General features: G+C 43.3%; 1 protein-coding gene and 1 pseudogene across 35 annotated transcripts in view; one reads left to right on the forward strand and one right to left on the reverse strand.

Annotated features, from left to right (window-relative positions):
- Positions 1 to 24170, reverse strand: part of LOC309325987 (7-alpha-hydroxycholest-4-en-3-one 12-alpha-hydroxylase pseudogene) — a 354547-nt pseudogene that overhangs the window by 262215 nt on the left and 68162 nt on the right. The window lies entirely within an intron of this gene.
- Positions 1 to 24170, forward strand: part of OBSCN (obscurin, cytoskeletal calmodulin and titin-interacting RhoGEF) — a 263745-nt gene that overhangs the window by 195233 nt on the left and 44342 nt on the right. For 32 of the 33 annotated variants that reach the window (XM_081834068.1, XM_081834069.1, XM_081834097.1 and 29 more), the window contains 5 exons: positions 18625 to 18736; positions 19514 to 19650; positions 21532 to 21644; positions 23056 to 23224; positions 23938 to 24019. In XM_081834068.1, coding sequence (XP_081690194.1) covers positions 18625 to 18736; positions 19514 to 19650; positions 21532 to 21644; positions 23056 to 23224; positions 23938 to 24019 — 613 coding nt within the window. Of the gene's footprint in view, positions 1 to 3537; positions 3581 to 6006; positions 10560 to 18624; positions 18737 to 19513; positions 19651 to 21531; positions 21645 to 23055; positions 23225 to 23937; positions 24020 to 24170 lie in introns of those variants that run through there. The other variant, XM_081834094.1, reaches the window with a different exon arrangement.

The following is a 24170-nucleotide window of genomic DNA, read 5'->3' on the forward strand; positions in this document are numbered from 1 at the left end:
TCGCTCCATAAGACGCACACACATTTCCCCTTACTTTTTTAGGAGGGAAAAAGTGAGTCTTATAGAGCAAAAAATACGGTAATTTTGAACACATTTTCCTGTGGTCTATCCAGAATTGCAGATACTGTTATAACATACGTGTCAGTCATTTATCCAGATGCAAGGACTGGAGCTTTTGGTTGCAATTCCTGACGGTTGATTTGTTGTTTTAGTGACCATGGTAGTGGTTGTTTTCAACATACAAATGCATGAGTATCTGTTTAGATTTTCTGTTGGTCAGGATGTTTAAAATAACAGGCTTTTGGTGTTTGACTGTTTTAGCAGTGCCGGTCTTCAAAGTTGTTGATTCATTGTAAACGGATAAATGAATTGAAAGATAGTTTCCTGGAGGCATAACTTACCTTACTTTTTCAGCTATGACTACCTTTTAAAATATAAATTATTGTAAGTTTCATATTATGCATATTGGAAAATGTTTTCTATCCTTCGACTAATACCCAACAGTTGAATTAATTTGGAAGTTTATGCCTAAAAGTATATTATTTGTCACCTATTCAAAACAGAAATCACAATTCTTTTAGTTCTCTTGGCGTAACAAACTGGTGGAATGTACAATGGAGCTGACATTTTGTTTCTCTAGGTCATCCAGAGGATATATAATAAAGTCTGTTTGAAAACCACCTTCTGTGCAGCTCAAAGAATTCTGAGAGTTTTATTTTTCTTCATACACATCCATTGTTTTGCCCTACATTGTGTGAATTAGCTGGCTTAACATTTTAACAAGGAAAGCTTGTAATATAGATTCCGGGGGCTAGCCTTCACACCTAACAGCTCTTAACGCGCTTATCAGGATCTTCTGCTTTGCAAAGCTAAATGTTGCTGCAATATCACAACCAAACATTTGAAGGTAGTTCGGAAAACCCTAGAAGAGAACGTTGGCTTCTTGGTGTTAATTTCCTGTTTTTCTTTCTGAAAATAGGATTGGGTCAGTCATATTGTATCTCCAGGAGTAATGCTGGTACTATTTAATCACATTAAATGCAGATCAAGCTAGAGGGGGCCTGAATAACCCATTGTTGATTATATTGGTGGCCAAGATCATCGTTAAAGTTGCCACGTGGGCTTTGTCCCCAGTCATGCTCACCAACAATTTCCCATCTTGTGGGATTTCTGCTGAATTCACACAACGTGAAACACCAACGTGCTTAAATTTCACTTAATTCTGGGTGCTCATTTCTAACATCTGGAAGTTTGCCTAAAACTATGTGCGTAGCTGTTTACTGTCTTATGCTTTAAAAGCATACAAAGAATTCCACCCCAAATCCCTTTCTTTGCAAAGAGACGTACAAATGTCTTGAATTTGCCTCTTTGGCACACAAATCTGCCTGCGCTCAGCAGTTCGGTGTTGGAGACGCCTAACATGGCAAGGTGTGTACATGTGCTTTGCAAATATAGGAATGGGGTTAACATGATAAATACCTTGAGTGGGTTATTTAAAAGAAATCAAGAAACTTAATAACCCTACAGAGCTTACTAACTCATTAAATCCTTTGATGTGGTGTTTCTGCTTTGCTTAATTCCTGCTTCAAAGACATTGTACACATTTGTTTTTTTAATAAAAAGCCAGTATATAGACATAAGTAAGTTAAAAATTCACCTTTTTAAAAAGAGAGAGAGAGAGAGAAAATAACATACCTCCTTTTAGTTATGCATTTAAAACATATACCCCTTTCTATCTTTCAGCTAAAATAAAAAGTGGTTTTGACAGACATTTTTTAAGGTTTGCTAGAGCAGTAAATTTTATTTTGGCCTGCAAATAGACAGGATTGTGTGAAACCAACAGATTGTGTGTGTGGAGAAAAGCCACCCTACCCCCACCAATGAATATATTTTACCTGCAGAGAAAGAAATTCGTTTTGAGTTTCTGCTTAAAAAACCAATACCCCCCCCCCAAAAAAACCCCACATGCACATTGTCTTGGACTTATTTTCTTATGCATTCCTCCTTTTTGTTGAAAGACTTTTGCTTGTGATCTGTAACTCCCCCTGTGGGAATCTTGTGGCTTTACTTCAGTATAAATGATTTGAGGAGCTCACCCTTCAGTAATAAAATTACCCTCATCCTTTAAGCTATGCAATAAGTTCCCTTTCCTCTTATTCAAAATGAGAAGTTGTGTAAGGGTTTTAATCTTATTTCCTTGCCCCAATTAAAAATACAAAAAAAAAAAAAAGACTTAGAACACTATGGGGAAAGATTCAAATTTAAATTATTTGTGCATGTTCTGAAGGCTCATGATGGAGCAACCATGATGCAATTAAGGAGGTCTAGGTCTGGTCAGTGCCTGAATGGGGGCACTTAAGTTCCAGTGTGGAAGAAACATGGGATATAAATGTGTTAAATCAACAAACCACCATACATTCACTGCCAGCCAAAACTGTTGACTGGTTAAGGAGTTTTAGGTTGTGATCCACAAATCAGTTAAATCGCTGCACTTACATATACATTGAATAGGGGCTTATGCACACTATACTTTTGTCCCGTTCTTCCCAGGAACAAGTCTGTCCTTTAAGCTCTGTGTCCCCAGTGCCATTTTTTAAATGTCCCAGAGCTTTCCCCACAAAAACCTGCTCTTTAAATCAGAAGAGCAACAAATGGCAGTTCGGGTTTTCTGCGGATTGGTGTTTGCTCCAATTCAGCTTATAGAGCAGCTTTTCGAGGGGAAAGCCCTGGGGCAAAAAAAGAAAGAAAGAAAAGCACTCGGACATTGAATCGTAAAGTTGGAAGGGACCACAAAGGGCATTTAGTCCAACCCCCTGCGATGCAGGAATCTTTTGCCCAATGTGGGGCTCTAACCCATGATTAAGAATCTCATGTGCTACTGACTGAGCTTTAAAGCACAGATTATGCCTGGAAAGCACGGAGGAAAGCTAAGTGTGGATAAGCCCAAATTTAACCTGTAGCATTGTTCATCCTCCAATCTAAGACCAACCGCCTCGTCTCCTTGTGTTTCTTCCCATCCCCATTCCCACCCCATGCTTTGTCCACAGAAGGACCGACATTAGAAACGAGAAAACCACCAGCATGGGTTGTAGGAGTGGAATGGGGTGGGGAATAGGAAGTAGCATCTATATTTTGCATACCACGTTAAATCACCCGCTTGGAGTCTGGCTTAACGCGTACTGTATTGGGCTCTATAAATTTGCATGGCATGCCAACAATACACAGGATGTTGGCCCCACTGGTTTCCAATGAGTTAAGCCAGTTTTTCAAGTGTAAAGTGCGTTGCCAATTTAAGTGATTTGTGGATCTGCCTCTCAGAACCAGTAATGATTAGGGATACTAGAAATAACACTTGAAATAACCACAGAAATCAGTGATGGGATGGTGTATGTTGTTTTTGGTTTTTTCTTTTTACCTAAATTATTATTATTTCCAATCAAGTTTTTTTCTCCTTGATTCACTTAACAAAGTTAATGTAATCTTTTCAGCTTTTTGCCTTTCTTTAACCCCATGCTGTTCATACTGTTTTCTTTGTAGTCACTGAGCAAGAGACTAAAGTACCCAAGAAAACCATCATCATGTAAGTGCTGATATTTTTTAACATTCGTGTTGTGATGTGCTGCCTCTGCATGTCCCAATAACAAGCCTGTGTTTATTGGCCATGCAAGTGTGATTCTTTCCCATCCCATCAGATCTTGTGGTATTTTTGTGTTATGAGAAAAGGAAGCAATAGGTTTTATGGGTGAGCCAAACAAACCTGTGGCCCATCCCACATTGCAAGAGCCAACAGCAGTAGCACATAGGCATAGCTTTCGTCTAACTCTTCCTGCGATACGTTCCGTTTGCAAGTCAACTGGAGTTCCAGCAAGCCATTAGGAACATCAGGAATCCATCTCTGAACACTACTACTTCAAACAATGTGCTAAAGCGTACTAACATGCCATTTAACTTGCAATATTTCTTCCTCGTTCGCACCCTCCACTATTAAATCTACAGTGGGGCCCCGCAAGACGAATGCCTCGCAAGACGAGAAACTCGCTAGACGAAAGGGTTTTCCATTTTTCGAGGCGCTTCGCAAGACGAATTTCCCTATGGGCTTGCTTCGCAAGACGTTTTCGAGTCTTGCGAGTTTTTTCCCTCTCCCCCCTTTTTCTAAGCCGCTAATAGCCGCTAAGCCGCTAATAGCGCTAATCCGCTAAGGCGCTAATAGGGATGCTTCGCAAGACGAAAAAACCACTAGACGAAGAGACTCGCGGAACGGATTATTTTTGTCTTGCGAGGCACCACTGTACCAAAATAATTTTGGGGTTGGTTTGGGTTTTTCAAATGAAGGATTTAGTAAAATTTGGCATTGTAACCTGGTTTTCGTTCTTGGCACACAACTGCTTCATGTTGGTACTGTACCAGAACTGGGCGACAGTGGAGATTCAGCACGATAGAAGGACTCGGGGGGACTTAACGTGTTTCCTAAATTCACCCTTCCGGTTACCTTTTCCACACCTGCCTATGCTAGCGGCTACATCAACATCATTTATAAATCTTGCTGTTGGTCGTGTGAAGGCAGGTAACCAAGAGACCACACAGCCAGCACAGTGACATCCCCTAGCCATGTAGCCACTCAAGATTACCTACCTGGGAATGCCACAGAGGTCACTGTGAATTGTGATGAAGGGGAGAAGGAGCGTGTTAATCCATTGCTGAGGCCAGCGCTCTGCCTTGCTGCACTCTTGGAAGCTTCATTCCCTGCTAGCACACTATGGCAAAACGGGTAGCGCTGGCTCAGTTGCTTCATTACAAGCTTATATATTCCCCTTAGAATTGTAGAATTGGAAGGCGCCCTGAGGCTTGCCTAGTGCAACCCCCTGCAATGCAGAATATGTAGCTGTCCCATACAGAGATCAAACCTGCAACCTTGGTGTTATCAGCACCACGCTCTAGCCAAGTGTGGAAAGAGCTTTGTGCCCCTTCATGCCCCGCATTGGTGAAAACAAAGGAATGTGCAGAAACTGAGTACAACAGACCCCTGATTGAGCAAAGCTCTACTTCATGTTTTCTCTGGTACACAAAGATCCCATGAAGGAAAAGGGATCTCTTCTCTTTATCCCAACATTTTCTGCTGATCAGACTGTGCTCTCAAATAATTTTAATCCAAGGTCTGAACATGCTAGTTGGAAAGGGTTGTTGAAACTCTTCCTTGTATTTAAATGTCATATAAAACACATCTTGCATATGCTTCAGTCTCCTGGACACAACACCCATCTCTTTTGTAATACTTGGCTTTACTTTAATTTCTTGATGTTGTATTCTAACTGATTGATCTTGCACAGTCTTGCTTGCTTGCCTGCACATACAAATGCAACCTTCTTAAGTAACATCAAAAACAATTAACTAAAAGGATGCAATGTTATTATAATACCTTGGAGTAATTTAAACCTCATGTTTGCTTTTGGAAGTAATACTATATGAGCAAAGATAATTATAAATGAATCAACATTGCTATCAGCTCTGAATGTAATATAGAGCACTTAACACTGTTTATTCTAGTGGGCCACTAGTAACTTAGGGTCACAATAAGTTAATTAAATATTTTTTTCCATTTTAAAACATGGGAGGAGTGAGGGGGTTGGAATAGCAACATTTTCAATATATCTGAGGAATGACAGTGTTTGAAAGCCACTGTTTCTGTATAGTCAACTAAAACCTGATATGGATTGGGACATTTGTGTACCTTCAAGAAAAGTACAAAACCAGGAGGGCACTGGATAATGTTCTGGTTGACTAGAGATTCTGTTTCTGAATATGAGGTGGATTTGCAGGGTGTGCATGGCCACTTTCAAACAGTAGAACCCACACACCGCTGAAAAGCTCGCAAAACTAACACTGCTGTGCTTCCCTCACCTCTTCGGTGTTCGCATGCAACAAAGTGTGCCTCCTAAAAGGGTGGGATGCGGGCAGGGAGCATGTTGCTGCACACACAAACACAATTTTCAAACTTTTCATCATCAGAGAGGAAACTATAACAACAGTGGTGAAGACCCCAAGGGTAAAGCGAAGACTATCTCCTGCCCACCCATCCGCAGGGTATTCTCCTCGCTCTCCAAGATCGGAGTACTCAACACCCGAGCCCATTTTTGTGACCAAGATTAGGCAGCCTTTCCACAGGCAAGACCCAGAGGTAATGCAAAGACCAGCCATTCCTACACTCTTTGTGACAGAGCCAGACGAGAGGCAAGGAGCAGCAGTCAGAGGTATCATTGTAGAAACCACTGTGGAGGAACAGAAGCCCAAATGGGTTGAAGTAGAGGAAATAATTGAGTTCAATGTGAAGAAGCCCACCCAAACCACAAGGAAAAGAGGGGCATCTCCTGCAAGATCGGATAAAGATGACTCAGTGTCAGGCTATAGTCTGTCTGGCCCAAGACCCAGGCGTTCACCTGAAGATGACCCAAACACAAATAACTCAAACAACAAACTAGTGGAGCAGGACAAGTCTTCCCTGCCCCAAGATGCTGAAATGTCTGGAGATGATTGCAAAGAAGCAATAATCAGTGATGAAAATGAAACTTCTCGTGATAGATTGGAAGGAAAGAGTTGCCCTCAAGAATCTGTTAGTAAGGCTGACTCATTGGCTACCCCATCTGTGATTACTTTTGTGGATGAACCACTTGAGGCAAGTGGAGTAGACAAGGATTATTGTCTGCATTCACACAGAGATCTAGAGTTTAAAGAGCATGCTACCAAGGATGAAACCTCAGGTCCCATGCAAGATGAAGGTCTTCCAGAGGAAAACGTTATAATTGATGAACCAGAAGCAGAGGAGCTGGATGACCTTAAAAAGCGAGATCTTAAAATCCTGACTCGTAATGGGAAAGCATTAACTTTGGAGGACCTTGAAGACTATGTCCCTCAGGAAGGGGAGACATACAGGTGCACGAATCCTAACTCTGCAGAAGACAAACCTTGTGAAATAGCTGTGCTCCAGACCGAAATCAACAAACCAACCATTGGCAAACCTGTCTTATTGAATGTAGGCAGGCCAGTGGCTTCTAAGCCAAGGCAGACCTATTTTAGCCAGTTTGAAGAGCATCACCCAGGAGAGATCTTCATGTCAGCATCCAGAGTGGCCGGAATGCAGTCCAGGGGCCCATCGAATATTTCATTCCATGTCAGCGAGTCCTGCACAGCAGCAATGGCAACACCACAATCACACACCTCTGCCACAGGGGCTGCATTCAAGCCCACACCATCGTTCTGTACTGAAGTCCAGCTGTCCGCAGACAACGGACAATCCAGCTTCAAAACTGAGGTTTCCACAAGAACCCGCATCTATGGCGCAGTTGGAGAAACCGTTACACTGTGCATCAAAAAGGAAGACTCCTCCCAAAGTTGAGCGGAAGTGAACTCTATTTCTCTAGCAGTTATAAACCTCACTGTAAGCAACAGCCATAAGCAACACCAAGAACCTTAGCAAGAAAACTGTGATGGGAATAATAAAGGAGAAGCTAGAAGAAAACTGTTTCAAGTGAAATACCGTGCATTGCAATTAAATGTGGAGATTTTCTAGTCTTAAAGGGAACACTTCTGTCAGTTCAGTATATATAATGCAACCTTTGATTTGTGGTGTTTTTTTTTTAAAGCACACCATTCCATTGTGAAGCAATAAGGAGCAGGTAGCGTAGACCTAGGGCATAATTAGTGACAAGATCTAATTAAGTTTGTGTTTATGTTTTCAAATGTTAACACAGGGCTGCCAAACTCGTACAGAAGGAAGTTTACACAATTGCTCTTTGGTAGCAACTAAAGGAAAGCTTTTCATCTAAGCACGTTTCAAGTTGCTGTTTGTATATGCCAGGCTCTCATGAAATAGCTGAGCTGACACTTTTAGTAAACAACGTAATGACCACAAACTGCTTCTGCACATTTAAGTGTGCTTTAAAAAATGATTTACTTTCACCTTGTGTGTGTGGACAACACAGATGCCACGCATGCCTTTCAGAATGTACAATTTATGTTCTTTTCTTCGTGGTGGAGTTTAATAGGTACAATTGACAAGACTGTCCAGCCTTTATTCTATAGAAATTCAGTGCTGTTTTTGACATTGAATTCAGAGGAAACAAGATTATATGTGATCAAAAAAACTAATTAAAGCGGCATTTGTTGTTAATCCAGTTTTATCTCAGTGACTAATGTGGTACTCATGGTCCTAATTTCGATTAAGTGCAAATCATAAGCCAATTTGAGATGTTTGTGGCTTGTACCTTAATCTTCAACATTTCTACTGCCAGCATAATTCTTCTGCAGTGCCAATATAGCATAATAAGCTTTTTTGCAGAGCCGTGTACCCTCTCTAAGACTCCTGTATTGGATTGATAACTGTCATGAATACATATATACTTTTCTTTTAACCTGTTACTACAGTGGATGCCTAAGATCTCAGGCTGTGCAATCTGCATTATTTAAGAAATAAATATATGCTGAGGCATTGAAAGAATCTTACCTTTGCAGCATTGCGCCCAAAATACTATTCAGTGAAAGGAATGGGCAGCTTATTAACAGAGGTAGTAGTGCTAAACCAAACTTAAACATGTCAAATATTATAAATTTTCTCATGTGTGAATTCTGCATAACGAATTCAATTTGCATCTACAGATCATCCTTAATAATCAACATTGTTGTGGTTGCATTTACATTATTTTCATTTGCTCCTAGTCAGGAGCCCAAAACTTCGTATTTGCAGTATTACAACGACTGCTATTCTAGTTGTACTAAATTCTCTTCATGTGGTAACTATAGCAAAAGCCTGAATGTGGTGGATCGCATCCCTTGTATTCCATATTTTGGGCTCGTTCAAATGAAGCTTTTCATCCACAAGAGCCATCCTTACTAACCTCAAACACACACAACTGGACAAACGAAATGGGCACTCACAGATATTTTCAGTAGCAACTCCCTTGGACAAATCAGCTGGGGGGTGGGGGAGAAATTGCTGGATGCTGACTAAATCTTGGTGGTACTGCACATCAAGAATGGTCTGAAACGACTTCTCAGTCCAACCATTTGTTCCATTTGTAATGGGGAACCCCAATGAATTTTTCTGTAAGGGTTGCTCATGAGTAATTACCTCACTCCCTTCCATTCCCATGTCCTGCACCCCCAAACAGCCAAGAAGGAGCAAAGTTTGCATCCATTTAAAAAAACCCTTCGTATACAGGTGTGGTGTTATAGGGGATAGCAATATCCAACCTTGCCTAGTTAGTGTGAACCAAGCCTGAGGATGAAACTAGTACATTGGCTGTTGCTCTGAAACAGCCTTCCTCTTACCTGGTGGCCGCCAGATGTTTGGGTCTACAACTCCACCAGGGAAGCAACGGCTGCTTGAAAACATACAACTCAAGCCTGTTGTATGAGTATTAAGAAATAACAATAAAGTTACAGATAAACTAAGACAGTTCAGCACATCTTAAAGATGTTGGGTTGACTTGTAGCCAACCAAGTTATCCTCAGAGTAGACCATAGAAATGGTCGTTATCTTCAATAGATCTACTTTGAGGAGGGCTAACAGTAGTTGCTGCACTTTTATTACTACTTAATACTGGAGAAATAATTTGGCCCATGACTTTGCTGCTTGAGATTCCTAAAATGGACACCCTACCAAACATTGCCAAGACAATCTCTGAACACAGCTTTAAAAAATAATCCACATAAATGTTCGTCTCAAGAATGGCACTTGAACATTGCGGCTTCATTTAGTAGTTACAACTCCAGTTTTAATTTTTGTAAGCTGCGTACGGTACCTGTGTACTACTGTAGAAGGTTAGACATTTCTCAGTGGTTTTCTTCGGTGAACCTCGTTCATGTTGTAACTTTCAATTTTCACAACACCTCATTGGTCTATGCTGTATATAATTAAGGTACATGGATATGTCAGTGTCTATTGCACTATGCATTTTATGTTGGAAAGTTATAGACACTGCTAAAGATGAAAATACCTCTCTGCGCAAGATTCTTTTATTATTAGGGCCAGGTTTTTGTTTTAGATACTACTTGTGGAAATCTAGAGAATTGTCATTAAGAAACAAGAGAAGTGTGCCTTTTGTAATCTTACATGCAGAAATTCTAAGAGTGTTATTTCTATAAAACATGCAGAAATGCTAATCTTGCAGTTTTATTTTGCTGAGTAATGGTTTGCTAACTGAACAGTAGTTTTCTCCAGGGAATAACTGCATTCTTTTGACGCAACCCCCTCCATCAGTTTACATTTTCTTTAAAAAATAAATAACCAAAAAGTAATTTGGCAGAATGATGCATCCTATCCAACATTTTTAAGACGATGGAGAGTCCTATATTTGTATTTTCAAAGTATTTTCCTAGAAATTAAAAGAGCATTTGCTTGTACATGATTTACAGGTTTTTTTGGGTTGACTGCATATTCCCATGGAAGGAAGGATATAAAGTAGAAACCAGTTTGAGAGATGAAACAAACCTCAGGCATAATTAAAGTCATATTGTGCTGTTAGAGCCTCAGATTCATATCAATAAATGTCTAATATTAGCTGACATACTATTCACTCTCTTGTGTGTTGCTTTCGTGTAGTTCCCTCACACAATAGCTTTTTGGTGTTTCAGTTTTCTGGATTTTGCGTCCGATGGCAGGTGTGTTCTTACAGCTTGAATGGGGTACCTCTCTAAAACTCTTCTGCAAATAACTTTAGAGAAGAGTGGTAAGGAGGGAGAAGGGGCAGTAACAAGAGACAGGCTCCTGCAGGCTTGACGTCTAATGGGATTTAGCTATACAGCTGCAAATAAAATGTTTTCAATGTGATGTAAAGTGCAATACACAAACGTGACACCAGATGGCACCAGGGAGCTATGCCAAATTCAATGTATTTTTTTTCAAAACACTTTTTTAAAAAAGCATTTTCACAGTGTTTTTTTATATGTGTGTAGATTCCACCATGGTCTCAACTCGAGACAGGTAATTTGGCTTGTGCTTAGATTAACTTGTTTACATTTAGGCCTGTAGAATCAGATCCAGGGGAGCTCCCTGCCACTAGACAACCCTATTCCCCAAATTTATCCCTGCAATAGAGACCTCATGGTAGCAGACAGTGCCTGTAAAGCGGGTGATGGCTGCAAGCAGACAGAAGTGACACAGTTCTCCCATCCGATTGCTCTCTCTGAAGGGTAACCACAGTTCACAGCACCTGAGAATGACTGGGAGCTCCCCGAACAGGGAGACAAAATCTTCCAATATGGAATTTTTCAGCCTTGTGAGATTTGCGTGACGTAATCTTGGAGATGCTGACACCAGGCTTCGTCCAACATAGCTTGTTTCCAGTTTGACTCAGCACTTAGCAGAAGCAGAGGCCACCCATCCTCTATGCCAGCCAGGATTACAGTGGTACCTCGGGTTACAGACGCTTCAGGTTACAGACTCTGCTAACCCAGAAATAGTACCTCGGGTTAAGAACTTTGCTTCAGGATGAGAACAGAAATCGTGCAGCAGCGGTGCGGCGGCGGCAGTAGGCCCCATTAGCTAAAGTGGTACCTCAGGTTAAAAAGCATTTCAGGTTAAGAATGGACCTCCGGAACGAATTAAGTACTTAACCCGAGGTACGACTATATAATGAATTGAGAGCAGGAAGGAATTTTCCATGCTGTTCAGATTGGCTGAGGGTGGGCATGTTTTTCACCTTCCTTAGGGAACGTGTAAGCAATTCATAACTGGGGTACCTAATTGTAACATGGTGGATCATTACAGTGAAAAGGTGTCAGTGGGAAGTAGGTGACCATACGGTTATGCACCATACTCAACACTCTTGGTTCTGGGACAGAGGTCTTCCCAGGCTTAAGAAGGTACCTGCGATTATGGTGCAGCAGGTGGAGTACAGAACGCCCAGCAGTTTTGGGAACCCTCCTGGAGATACTGTTAGCTGAACTGTATTGCGTGGCAGGTCCCCTCCCCCAAGAGAAATAAAGACACAGGACACATTATGTAAGGTTAATGGGCATAAAAAGGCCACAACTTTATTGATTACAGAATTTGAAGGTATTGGCCTTAGGCATTGGCTCCTAACGACTACCCGGCATGGAAACCAGGAAGGGTTGTCCACAAGCCGTGGGAGTCCTGTTGAAGTACGCCAACTAGGATCCCACGGGTGTCACCGCTTGGGGGCGTGCCGGGGGCCCTGACCTCCCTAGGCTTCGGACAAGGCAACGCCCCCCGGAGTCCTCTACTGGACTACCCTTTCCATTGGAGGAAGGTGATGGCGCTTCCTTCCCCCCATTCATTTGCATAACAATAGACCCCTGCCATTGCCTAACCGCCAATACCACGGAAGTTGTGACGATTGCTACGAGGTAGGCGAAAAAACCAAAAGGCTCGAAGTGCGCCAAATTGGAAAAATTCCTACCAGGCCCCTTGCGGCGACCAACCGAAGTCCATAGCAAGGTCATAGCTACCTAACCTAAGGGTGGGCGGGATGGGAAAACCGTTCGGCCGAGGAAGGCGAAAGAGGGCGGTCCCCGGGCGTGCCTGGCCTTAAATGGGCTAGGCCACGCCTCCCCGGCCTGCCGATTGGCGGGTGGGGCAGAAGGCACGCCTGGGGATTCCCTCTTCACGCGGGGGCAAGGTCCCGCCCCCGCGTGAGTGGGAGGAGGGTTTTTGCCCGCAACCCCCTCTCCTCCCAGGTCGGAAATGGCTTTCTAAATCACAGGGTTTCACCGTAGCTAGAAAGCACAATAACCGCAACCACAACGGCATCAACAGCAAGGCAGATCAAAATTAAGAGAGAACTGCCTTCCTCCCCACGCTCATATCTGACTGATTTCTTTTCTTTCTTTTGAAATGGTTTTTTCTTTGATTTTACAGAGATAAATTTCAAAAGGGATTCATTATTACCTGTGCCCCTTTCTTGGCAGTTGCAAATCTCTCTCCTGTGCTTCTCAGTTTCAATGGTCATTTTATAAGAACAGTGCTGCCTCAACATCCCCCCTCCATAAGGACAACCTTGTGAAAGGTGCAAATTTTAGAAGGGTCTATGTCTACCAGTTCACTGTTATGAGTGACTGGCACATCTCTAGGTATCATCTTGTGATCTGAATGACGTGAAGTGGGTTGGCTTTGATGCTAACCCTTTTCTTTTCACACTGAAGAGAGAAAAGCTGTAGGGGATGGTTTTGTCACGATCAGAGCTGGAGGATTGTGTCGGGGCCTCACTCGAACATGCAGATAAGGAGGTAAAGGTGGCTCTGCAGAAACCCATGGACTCTGTGTCACCAGCAGCATCGCTTCCTCCAGTCACAAGAGGGAAAGCCAGCAGATCAGTAGCTTTGGTTTGTTGCCTTCAAGGCTACCCACTAGGCTTGCTTATGGTAGCTCACAAAGCCAACATCAGTTCAAAGCTCTGCTAGCCATGTTGGGTCCCCCAGTCCTGAGCTGGGGTTGGAAGAAAACCACAAGACCCCAAAGACCACCAAGCATGTTGCAGGCATTTCTGTGGCTAAAATGAAAAACGAAAGCAGAGATCAAAACATGAAAGGTTTTGTGCCTGGAATTGTGGTTAACTTGGTTCCACCTTTGATTTTGAATTAGTGAATCTGTACGGACACCAGCTCAAATGTGTCCACATTATGTTTGATTAGTTCTGCCTGACAATACCTATTTTCAAGCCAGCTAGAGGCACTGCCGGTTGCAGAATACTAGGGACATCTCCCACCAATCCCAGCCAGCATGGACAATCGTCAAGGCTGAGGGAGTTGTAGTCCAACAATGTCTGGAGACATTCCCCACTCCTGCATCAAATCATTCATTCCTGAGAGACACAGTGTTGCATCAGAGGCCACTGTTTTAGGGGCCACATTTGGATTTTTTAGTGAGTGCCATGGGCACATACACCAATCACGTCTCTTCCCCTGGGTCATCAACCACTCCCCAAGAGAGGCAGAAAGAGAAATGTGTACACACATACACAAACACACTCTCTTACACTTTCCCAGGGGAACTGGGTAAAAGTTGGAATTAATCTGAGGCTTGATAAGCACAAAGAAGAAAGAGGAAATGGGAAAGAGTCTCACTCTTTCAAATTCCTCTTGCCACTCTATCATGACCAAGGGTGCAGTGGAGGTCTTAAGGTTTTCTCAGAGTGTGATGGCAATAACCCTTGCACTTGATTGCCTGTGGGTTCTATCTAGCAAAGTTGCAATACTGCTTATGGTCCAAATAAATCTTTCATAGATATACAGTGGTACCTCAGGTTACAGACGCTTCAGGTTACAGACTCCGCTAACCCATAAATAGTACCTCAGGTTAAGAACTTTGCTTCAGGATGAGAACAGAAATCGTGCAGCAGCAGTGGGAGGCCCCATAAGCTAAAATGGTACCTCAGGTTAAGAACAGTTTCAGGTTAAGAATGGACCTCCAGAACGAATTAAGTTCTTAACCCAAGGCACCACTGTAATGAAATAGGATTTTGATTCCACAGCACTTTCTGAACTCAGCTTTCCACTGCAGTTCTTTGGATCTGTGATTTTGTTAAGATTTCACTTGCACTTAATAGGCGACTTTAAAGGACAAAGGGATTACTTCTCATAAAACCACGCTGAGGTGTGCTTTCCAAAGAAAACAATTTATGAATGAAGCATGAAGAGGTTAACGTACAATGTGTTCCTTTCATTCTTTAGCCTGTTAATAGCAGTTGCATCTAGCCTCTGTCATCATCTCCTAATTTTCTTAGTTCAAAGGGATGTTATAGGGACATTAGCAAGTTGCTCTCCATTTCCTAAGCTAGGCACGAAGGCTGTGCACATACTACCAGTGTGAAACACAGCTATGTTGTCCTTTCCCTCCATTTGGACTGACATTGGTCTGTGGAAAAACACACTAGGACTCGGCACTATAAAATACAATTATTATTTTTTTGTAAATAATATTTATTACTTTTAAAAGGAAAGAAGACAGAAGAGAAAAAACATAAGAAAAAAAGAAAAAAAAGACAACACAACACAATGCACAAACAATACAAATCACAACCCAAACCCATCAAACCAAACACACTAAACTAAACTAAACAAAACCCACTCCCTAACCCTAACCCTAAACAAAACAAAACAAAAACAATTTAAAAAAATACATCTCCCCTTTTCAATACTCTTTCTTTCATTCCCCTGTTTCCTCGACCTCCTCTCACCTCTCTTTTTGTATTCCACTTCTACTAGTTATTTCAGCAAATCCTTTCCATCTTTCTCTATTCTCTATCATATTATAAATAACATATTTTTTAACCTTATTTTAACATTAAAACTAAAATACTTATATACTTATAACATTTCTGCTAAATCCATAAAATATCAATCCACCATTTTTCTATCACTCATTAATTTTGCGATATTTCTATATATAAACTTTAAATTTTCCAATCTTCTTCCATCAACTCCTCTCCCTGGTTTCGGATTCTCCCAGTCCTCCATATAGTCACTATAAAATACAAATAAAGCATGCATGTCTCAAAGTAGTTGACAACATGTGCCAAGAAGGTATGGGCTACAACCCAGCACATTGCCCCAAGTTTTGGAGATGTAGATCCCCTTTTTACACTTTGTGGTATTTAGCTGCCAATGTTTTAGAACTGTAGAGTTGGGAGTATTAGGATGCAGCTAAGGGAATGGGGGCAATTGGCAGGCCCCCAGCTGGCTCCAGCCCAGTCCTTGGATCTCCGGTCCTTGGACCAGCATGTAAACTGCGACTCGAGCCTCAGAAACCTTCAGAGAGCCAGTGTGGTGTAGTGGTTAAGAGCAGTGGACTCGTAATCTGGTGAACCGGGTTCGCGTCTCCGCTCCTCCACCTGCAGCTGCTGGGTGACCTTGGGCTAGTCACACTTCTCTGAAGTCTCTCAGCCCCACTCACCTCACAGAGTGTTTGTTGTGGGGGAGGAAGAGAAAGGAGCTTGTTAGCCGCTTTCAGACTCCTTCGGGTAGTGATAAAGCAGGATATCAAATCCAAACTCTTCTTCTTCTTCTTCAGAGGCTGAGCACGCAAGCCAGCAGAGAAAATAGCTCTTCTCAACAGAAGAGCAGAGAGAGGCTGTGTAAAGCGTATTTACAGGCATTTTATTCAGCATCAGGACAGAGGGGGGAACATGTTTTCTCCCCTTCGTGTCCAAGCAAAAAGGAGCATAAGCAAAAGCTATACACAAACGGACATTCCCAGCAAGCTGTGCTGGAGAGTAAACAGACATGTGACGTACAACAATCCACACATCTGTTTTAAGGTGGAATGGAACATCAATATCCTAACAGGGAGGGCCTCCAAATGTCGTCTAGTTCAATCCCCTGCCATACAGCTAAAGAGTCCCTGAGAGATGGCCACCCAACCTCCATTTAAAAGCCTCTGTTGGAGAGTCTGTCCCCTTCTGAGGGTATGCCATACGGTATAGCAGCTAAACTGAATTCAGTGTATCTTGGTTAATCCAGTCATGCATGCTCTTCCTAACGAAAGGCATTGGAAACATTTTTAAAAGGCACTCACTCTCTGCCCCTAACCCAAATCTATATAGCATTTGGAACACGTTCTCTGGGGCAGTAGACTGCTGGCGTGCCAATGCCAGGGCCAGCCCATTCATGAGGCATGGTGAGGCGACCGCCTCAGGTGGCAGGAATGCATCGCTGCCGCTGCCACCGCAGCAACTATGACACACTCCTTGGATGCCGGATCTGCCGTCTCCTCAGTGCCCCCCCCCCCATTATTCCTTGGTTGGGGGTGGCGTCATTTTGTGGTTTGCCTCAGGTTCCAAAATGTATTGGGCAGCCCTGGCAAATGCTGAAATCATATGGGCTTGTGTGAATGCGCTTTTCTTCTTTCTTTCTTTTTTTGCAACACATCAGTGCTTGAAAATAGCCTAATGGTATTCTTGTCCAAACTTGCAACAGATAATTGCTTAATATACATAACGAAAAACAGGAGCAATACTTCTCTTAATTTATTTATTGACAACTCCCAGGAGATGGCATTAACCGCTGTACTAAAAATGCAGCTCCAATGAAAATTACTCTGGATGTGTTGATTTGCTTTCTTTAGTTGATTATGAAGACCAGCTTTTATTTTTCTTTGAGGAAATATCCAACAGCCTTTTATCTCAGATTTTGAAGAAATTGCATGGTTTCACTCTTCCATTGTTCACATCCCTATAAACTCTCAAATACATTTTCATTATTATTATTTTTAGACCTGCCCAGTTTCACAGTTCTGAAGCCCCTACCAAGCTACTGATCTGCCACTAGGCTCACTTTCAAGCTGCTATTCCCAGATATATCCCTCTGTGGTTAGAATTATTAGGGCAGTCAAAATTCATAAGCAACATGGGCAATTTGAAGTTGTGTACAACTGGAGAGGTGTGCTTCATGATCCTTTGGAAAGTAACAGAGGATACTTGGATTTCAGCTTGAATAATGCACATTTGACCATGATCTGAGAGCTATGACCCAGTCAGCACACCTTGTGGAGAGGGAATGGGGCACATTTCTCAGACTGTATCAGTCTGGGCAGCAAAATGTTCTGCTGATAACTAAGAAATGCTAGATTCCAGGCTGGGTGCTATACATTGCACCTGAGAGCCTGGTAAAATGTAATAGGTTGCAGTATCTTCCATATAAATTTTGCTACTGCTTTTTGGAAGAAGCCACTTTTTGCGTGTTCAGACTCAGAAACCTCCCCCCTAAATAAATTCACACTTGACTCAAATTTTGGTTTTGGTTTTTGGCAGAATTTAGGCCACAACTTTATGGATTACAGAAAGTGACTGGTTGCATAGGCTCTGGTTCAACTAGCTGTCTGCCATGCAGGTAGCGCTGCCCCAGGGTTCCAGCCTAGGTCAGCCAAGGGTGAACACCTGGATAAGCGGAAAGCCAGGAACAGGCTATCTCCACCACCCAAATGTCCCCCCTGGACTCCGGCACGGGCACAACCCCCTCACAGGGTTGACCACACCATCGAGTCCCTGGATTCCTTTACCAGAATACCCTTCACATAGGGGTGGCGAGAGCGTTCTCCCATCCCTATCACCTGAACCAGAGCCTATCCGCAACCTTACAAGTTGTGACGATTTGCTACGCGGCAGGTGAAACCCAAATGGCAACAACCAATCAGCCAAGTGGGGGAAATCCCTGCCATGCCCCTGTCCCAATGACAGACGACACACAACGGCATAGCAAGATCAAGCGCAAAGCCCTAAAAGGAGGGAGAGGTGGGCGGGTGTTCCGAATGCATGCGCTGAAAGAGGAAGCTCTGGGTCACATGCATGGGCATAAATAGGTCCCTCGAACCGTTTGGACTGTGTCCCATTGGCCAGATTGTACCCAGCTACAAGGGACCTACCAATCGGGTGTTGTGGCTGACCAATCGTACCCACCCACAACACAGGGTGTCGGTTTGCGGGTCTCACCACAATACATGCCCTCTTTAAGGGAGGACCCGATTTAACATTTGTTTAAAATAAATTTATTTAAAACATTTCTAGCCTATCTATTCATGGCCCAAGGGGGTAGACAGTACTGCTGCTGCTGGTCTCTTGTTTTTCCTCTGTCTCATGCCTGTATGCACAACCTAACCACCTACGTTTTCACTGCTAGCCGAACAGCAGGAAGCTATTGGTAAAATTCCAGAGGAAAAGCCAAGCACCACTCAAAAGGACACAATTCTTCAAGGTGATGGGATTCAAGAACGGGCTGTTCCTATTACAAGGTAACTTCCTTGACCAATTCAGATACTGTACCACTGAAAGCCATGCAGGTAAAGTATCCTGCATTTCTGTTCCTCTTTTATATCTGGATGGTTTGCCTACTATACACACGAAAAATTATTGTGTTACTAATTTTCCTTCATCACTATTTCAAAATGCAGGCGGTACATCATATAATTTAATTCACACCAGCATTAAAATTCCCTACCTGTGGAAACCAGGTTGTCTGGGAAAACAGCTGTAGTCTAGTTTTCTTCTTAATATCCTAGTGTCTATATATCGGGAGGGTGGGTGTTTTTTGGTGTGAAGAGGAAATGGGTTACATTAACTTTTATACGTTCAGTCCCCAACCTGCATTCTGATGGGATTCAGTTCTTCGGAAGTCAATCCTACATGAGGCTTAAAGGTAAAGGTAAAGGGACCCCTGACCGTTAAGTCCAGTTGTGGACGGCTCTGGGGTTGCGGCGCTCATCTCGCTTTATTGGCCGAGGGAGCGGGCGTACAGCTTCCGGATCATTCCGGATAGATTTAAGGAAACTTAATTGTGAGTGGAGAAATAGATCAGTCTAGAAACTGATGGAATTTCCAAGCCTTAATTTACTAGATTGCTTCCATTTCATTGGTGTGGGGCAAGTGGAGAAGAATATTTCCTCAGGCTTCCCTACTCACCTGTAGTATGTGGGATAAACAGCAACATTGTGGCCTGCTTACAGTTTGTCGACTGTGTCCCAAAAACTCTTGTGTCCATTGTGACTTTCCTTCCTGCTTTAATGCTTAAGAACCCCTCCAATCATGGCTGTAGCAGAGTGGCCCAAGAGCGACGGGGCAGGTGTCATCTTGGATGTACAGAGGGAAGTTTATATTGAGACCACGGAGAGAACCTGCGTCTATAAAACAGCAGAGAAGAGTGTAGCAAGTAAGCCAGCTTATTGCATGATCTTGCCTGGAGTCACGACAAATGAGTTTTGTCAAAACTTTAGTGGGGCTTCAATTTTTAGTTTGCATTTTGTCTTCGGAATCTGAAACGTTATTATACCAAGTTTCTTCTTCCCAAACACAGCATTCAGGAGTTTTTGACTTTGGCCATCAAGTCCTTAGGTCAATGGAGTTCTTTAACTCCCATTGTTTGTATGGAACAAAGCAAGCTACATTCAGAAAACAAAAAAACTTGAGACACTCTGGGGAAAGTTTGGGGAAAGGGCCCCCTTCCCTGCCAATTTGGCCAAGTCTCAATGGCCTTCCAGCTTCAACCTTGGACACAATTATCTCTCATTACTTTGATCGCTGCCTGTGACTGTTCTGGCCAGCCTGTGAGCTCATGTGTGAGCCAGGCATCAGTTCCAGGCTTTCCAGCTCCAAAATGATTGCTGGATCTTTTGACTCTTACACTTGAGAGGTATAAATGCCTTGTGAAATTGAGCATGTAAACACTGGTACACTGTGGGGGAAAATGGTGGGCTGTACAAGATTTGAAGAAGAATTGGAATCCTGAGGCAGTTGGAGCCTTCCTTCCACAATCCCTCAAGACACATAGTTTGAATACTTTCTATTGGAGGGTCCTTGTTAGATTTGTATTCCCTACTTGCCTCATTAAAGGTAAAAGGACCCCTGACCATTAGGTCCAGTCATGGCCGACTCTGGGGTTGCAGTGCTCATCTCACTTTATTGGCCGAGGGAGCCAGCATACAGCTTCCAGGTCATGTGTCCACCATGACTAAGCTGCTTCTGGGGAACCAGAGCAGCGCACGGAAACGCCGTTTACCTTCCCGCTGGAGTGGTACCTATTTATCTACTTGCACTTTGACCTGCTTTTGAACTGCTAGGTGGGCAGGAGCAGGGACCGAGCAATGGGAACTCACCCCGTTGCGGGGATTTGAACCTCCAACCTTCTGATCGGCAAGTCTAACCCACAGCACCACCCTTAACTAAAACTCATTAACTAAAACTTATTTAGGAACTTCTTATCTGATCTCATGGCACATGTGATTAAACAGTGCTTGGTTGCAATAAGGGTTTGGATGGGGGCCAATAAACTGAAACTTAAACCAGGTAATACTGAGATGCTAGCTGTGGGAGGTTCCAGCTGAGTGGTATGCAGTTGGCTGTAGATGGGGACCACACCTCCTCTGAAGGAGCTTGAGGCAGGGGCAGTGTTGGTACTGTGGTGTGCCTTCCACCAATTTAGGCTGGTGGCCCAACTACAACCCTATCTGGACAGGGATCGCTTGGCTACAGTCATCTAAGCTCTGGTAACTTTTAGACTAGACTACTCCAATGTGCTTTATGTGGGGCCGCCATTGAAAATGGTGCAGAAGCTTCATTTAGTATAATGTGGTTGCCCAACTGTTGACAGTGCTTGAGGCAAACAGCAATTCTCTTCCAGTTGCACAATCTACAGTGCCAGTATGCTTTGAAGCTGAATTCAAAGTTCAGCTGTAAAACAGATATTGCTGGGTTATTTACCAGAGACTTCTTACCAGAGCAGGAATGGTTTTAGAAGTGGGGGAACTGAGCTCAAAAGCTTCAGAAACACTAAAGTCCAGGCTCTAGAAGGCATTGTAGCAGCTAAAAGCACCTCTGCAGCCATCCAGAAGAGAGAAATTGCAATAGCTAGCAAGTGTAAGAAGAAGAGGTTTAGGGAGTTAGCTGTATGATCTCTGAGCACAAATGTGCTGGAAGTCATCTTCCAAGAACTGTGCAAAATTTGGTCACAACTGCGATTTGTTTCTCATCCACCCTTGTTTCCAATATTATTCTTTTTTTAAACAGCTGGAACATAACACTTTTGTTTCATCAGGCCCACCGTACATGCAGGTGACAATTGAAGATGTGCAGGTTCGGTGTGGGGAGATGGCAAAGTTTCATGCTATTATTGAAGGAGACCCACAGCCAACCATTGCGTGGTTTAAGGTAGGCAGCAGACATTCCCAGACAGAAGTGTGAATAAAGGGAAAGGAGACTGAATAAATCTACAGAGTAGTAAAATGGGCATGGGATAAGAGATGAGTTCATATACAGTCTCCACTTTTGCATTTGTGGACAGAAAAATGATACTCCATGGATGTACTGAAAGCATGAAGATACATTTCAGTGGTGCATTGGGAATCACCAAGTAACAGTTTTCCCCTCTGCCAGAACCCTCACTGGATCATAGCTGTCAACTTACAGATTTGAAAATAAGGGACCAGCAGCCAAAATAAGGGATTTTAGTCAACCAATTAAAAGGGACCAGATAATTTTGGAGAGCAGCACCAGTTTTTAGCCCTTCATTTCCAGAAGTTGCTGCTCAGACACCAGCTGATGAAACACTGCAATTAAATAACTACAAGCAGCAACCACTTTTTGCGCAAAACGAAGTCCAAGCTACAAAGATGCTGCTGCAGTTCTGTATCTTTTCTCTTGTGCTCCATCTGCAGCTCTCAGTTCCATCAGGTGGGGCGGGAGGAGGGGGGGAATAGCGCCCGAAGTAAGCCCACAGATCAGACCATCTATGCTAGTCTACCACTAAAAATCTATGGGAGAAGCACTTGCGGTCCTTCCCTTGTAGCCCTTGGAACACCTGCCCGTGCCTCCGCCTCCTCCTCTTCCTCCTCTCTCTGAACTGCTTTCTCTGTGGTTGCCCTCGCTCTCCTCTCAAGGCTCCTCAGCAATTCATAGACCATGCCAGGCTGCCCATCTCATTCGGGTCCTTCGGCGGCACAGCCGCAGTACGGCCTAGCGGGAGCGGCGGTGACGGGCAGAGGGGAGGCCCCAGGCAGAGACACCCAGTTCGGCGGCTGCGATGAGGATGGTGGCGGAAGGGCCCGAGGCTCCCACCAGTCCCAGCGGGGAGGGGTTCCCGGGGGCCGAGGCTGGTGAGAGGAGGCCTGAGGGGGGCGGGCTGGGCAACCAAGCAACACAGTTGGAGCCTCCCTCCTCCCTTGCCAGCAGGGAGGGAGGGAGAGGAGCTGCTTCCTTTGAAACCCGGGAAATTTAAGGGACATCCATCAATAAGGGACAGCAGCAGGATATGGCGCTGGGATAAGGGACTGTCCCTCCAAATAAGGGACGCTTGACAGCTATGCACTGGATTCTGAAGTTCCATTTCGCCAGATTGGAGTTCAAAATGTTGGAATTCGTGATTCTTCTGGAGATGTATTTTTATAAATTAATCCTTAAAAAAAAGAAAAGAATTAAAAACATTTTTGAATGGGGTTGTCCAGGAGATCGTCCTGGACTTGATGGATCGTGTACAAGATTTTATATACCTAGGTAGTCTTGGTTTAGTTTTATCTGCCTTCCTCAGTGGCCTTCATGTGCTATATTTCTCTCATCCTTCCAGGGTATTTCATTGTTGACAGACAGTGAAAGAGTCCATCAGCTCAGTGAAGGCACAAGATACTCTTTGATTCTGTACAACGCTAGAACTGAAGATGGTGGTGTCTACACTTGCATCGCTAAAAATACAGGAGGGGAGGTCTTATGCAAAGCTGAACTCATTGTCCAAGAAGGTAACTACAGTCATACCTCATGTTATGTTTGATTCAGGTTGAGGGTTTTCAGGTTGCATCCCACGGCAACCCGGAAGTACGGGAAAGGGATACTTCTAGGTTTTGCCGCTCGCGCATGCGCAGACACCCAAAATGACGTCACACGCATGTGCAGAAGCAGCGAATCGCAACCCATGCACACGCAGACGCGGGCTGCGTTCTGCTCATGATGCGAACAGGCCTCTGGAACAGATCCCGTTCGCAACCAGAGGTACCACTGTATAGAAGTGTTAACTGGTCCTTGCACTACTTACGTCTGCCTTTCTCATTAGTTCTTACCTACTAATTGTTGGCATGCAGTGTCTCAACAGACTTTGACCTAGCTCGCACTCAATTCTTCTGCCTCAAATTTCCTCCTCCAAAATGTCTTGTGACCATCTGAAATATGGAGATAATCATGTTCTCCTATTTCATAGGATTATTATTGCTTGTAGGGTTATTAAAATAGATCTGATTGTTTAAGTGTTTTTGTTTTTCACAATCAACATAACTCCAAAGAAAGGTGCCCCTTTCCCACATATAAAATGCAGTGCTTTGAATACCACCCCTCGCAAAAGTGATGGAATGTATGATGTGTGGAATGTGTTCAACAAAGGAGAAGTGTATTGACACATGATGCAAGAGCGTGATCGTGCCCATTACTTTACATGTTCTTGTTGTTTGAATTACTACAGATAAGAAAAACCAAGAGGCAAAGAAACAGAGCAATAGAAGAAAGCTTCATTCTTTCTATGAGGTTAAGCAAGAAATAGGAAGGTAAAAACTATTTTTCACTTGATATTCCACTCGGATCATAATTATGGCTTTGTGTGGGTGTCTGAGGCATGGGAAAGAACTCAATAGGAAAGTTGCTTCTGCCAGAGATTGGAATTTCGAATCAGCCTGTCTTGTTTGTTTTTTAAAAAAT

The sequence above is a fragment of the Podarcis erhardii genome (genome assembly GCF_964252035.2).
Source record: "Podarcis erhardii genome assembly, chromosome: 12".
Classification (NCBI taxonomy): domain Eukaryota; kingdom Metazoa; phylum Chordata; class Lepidosauria; order Squamata; family Lacertidae; genus Podarcis; species Podarcis erhardii.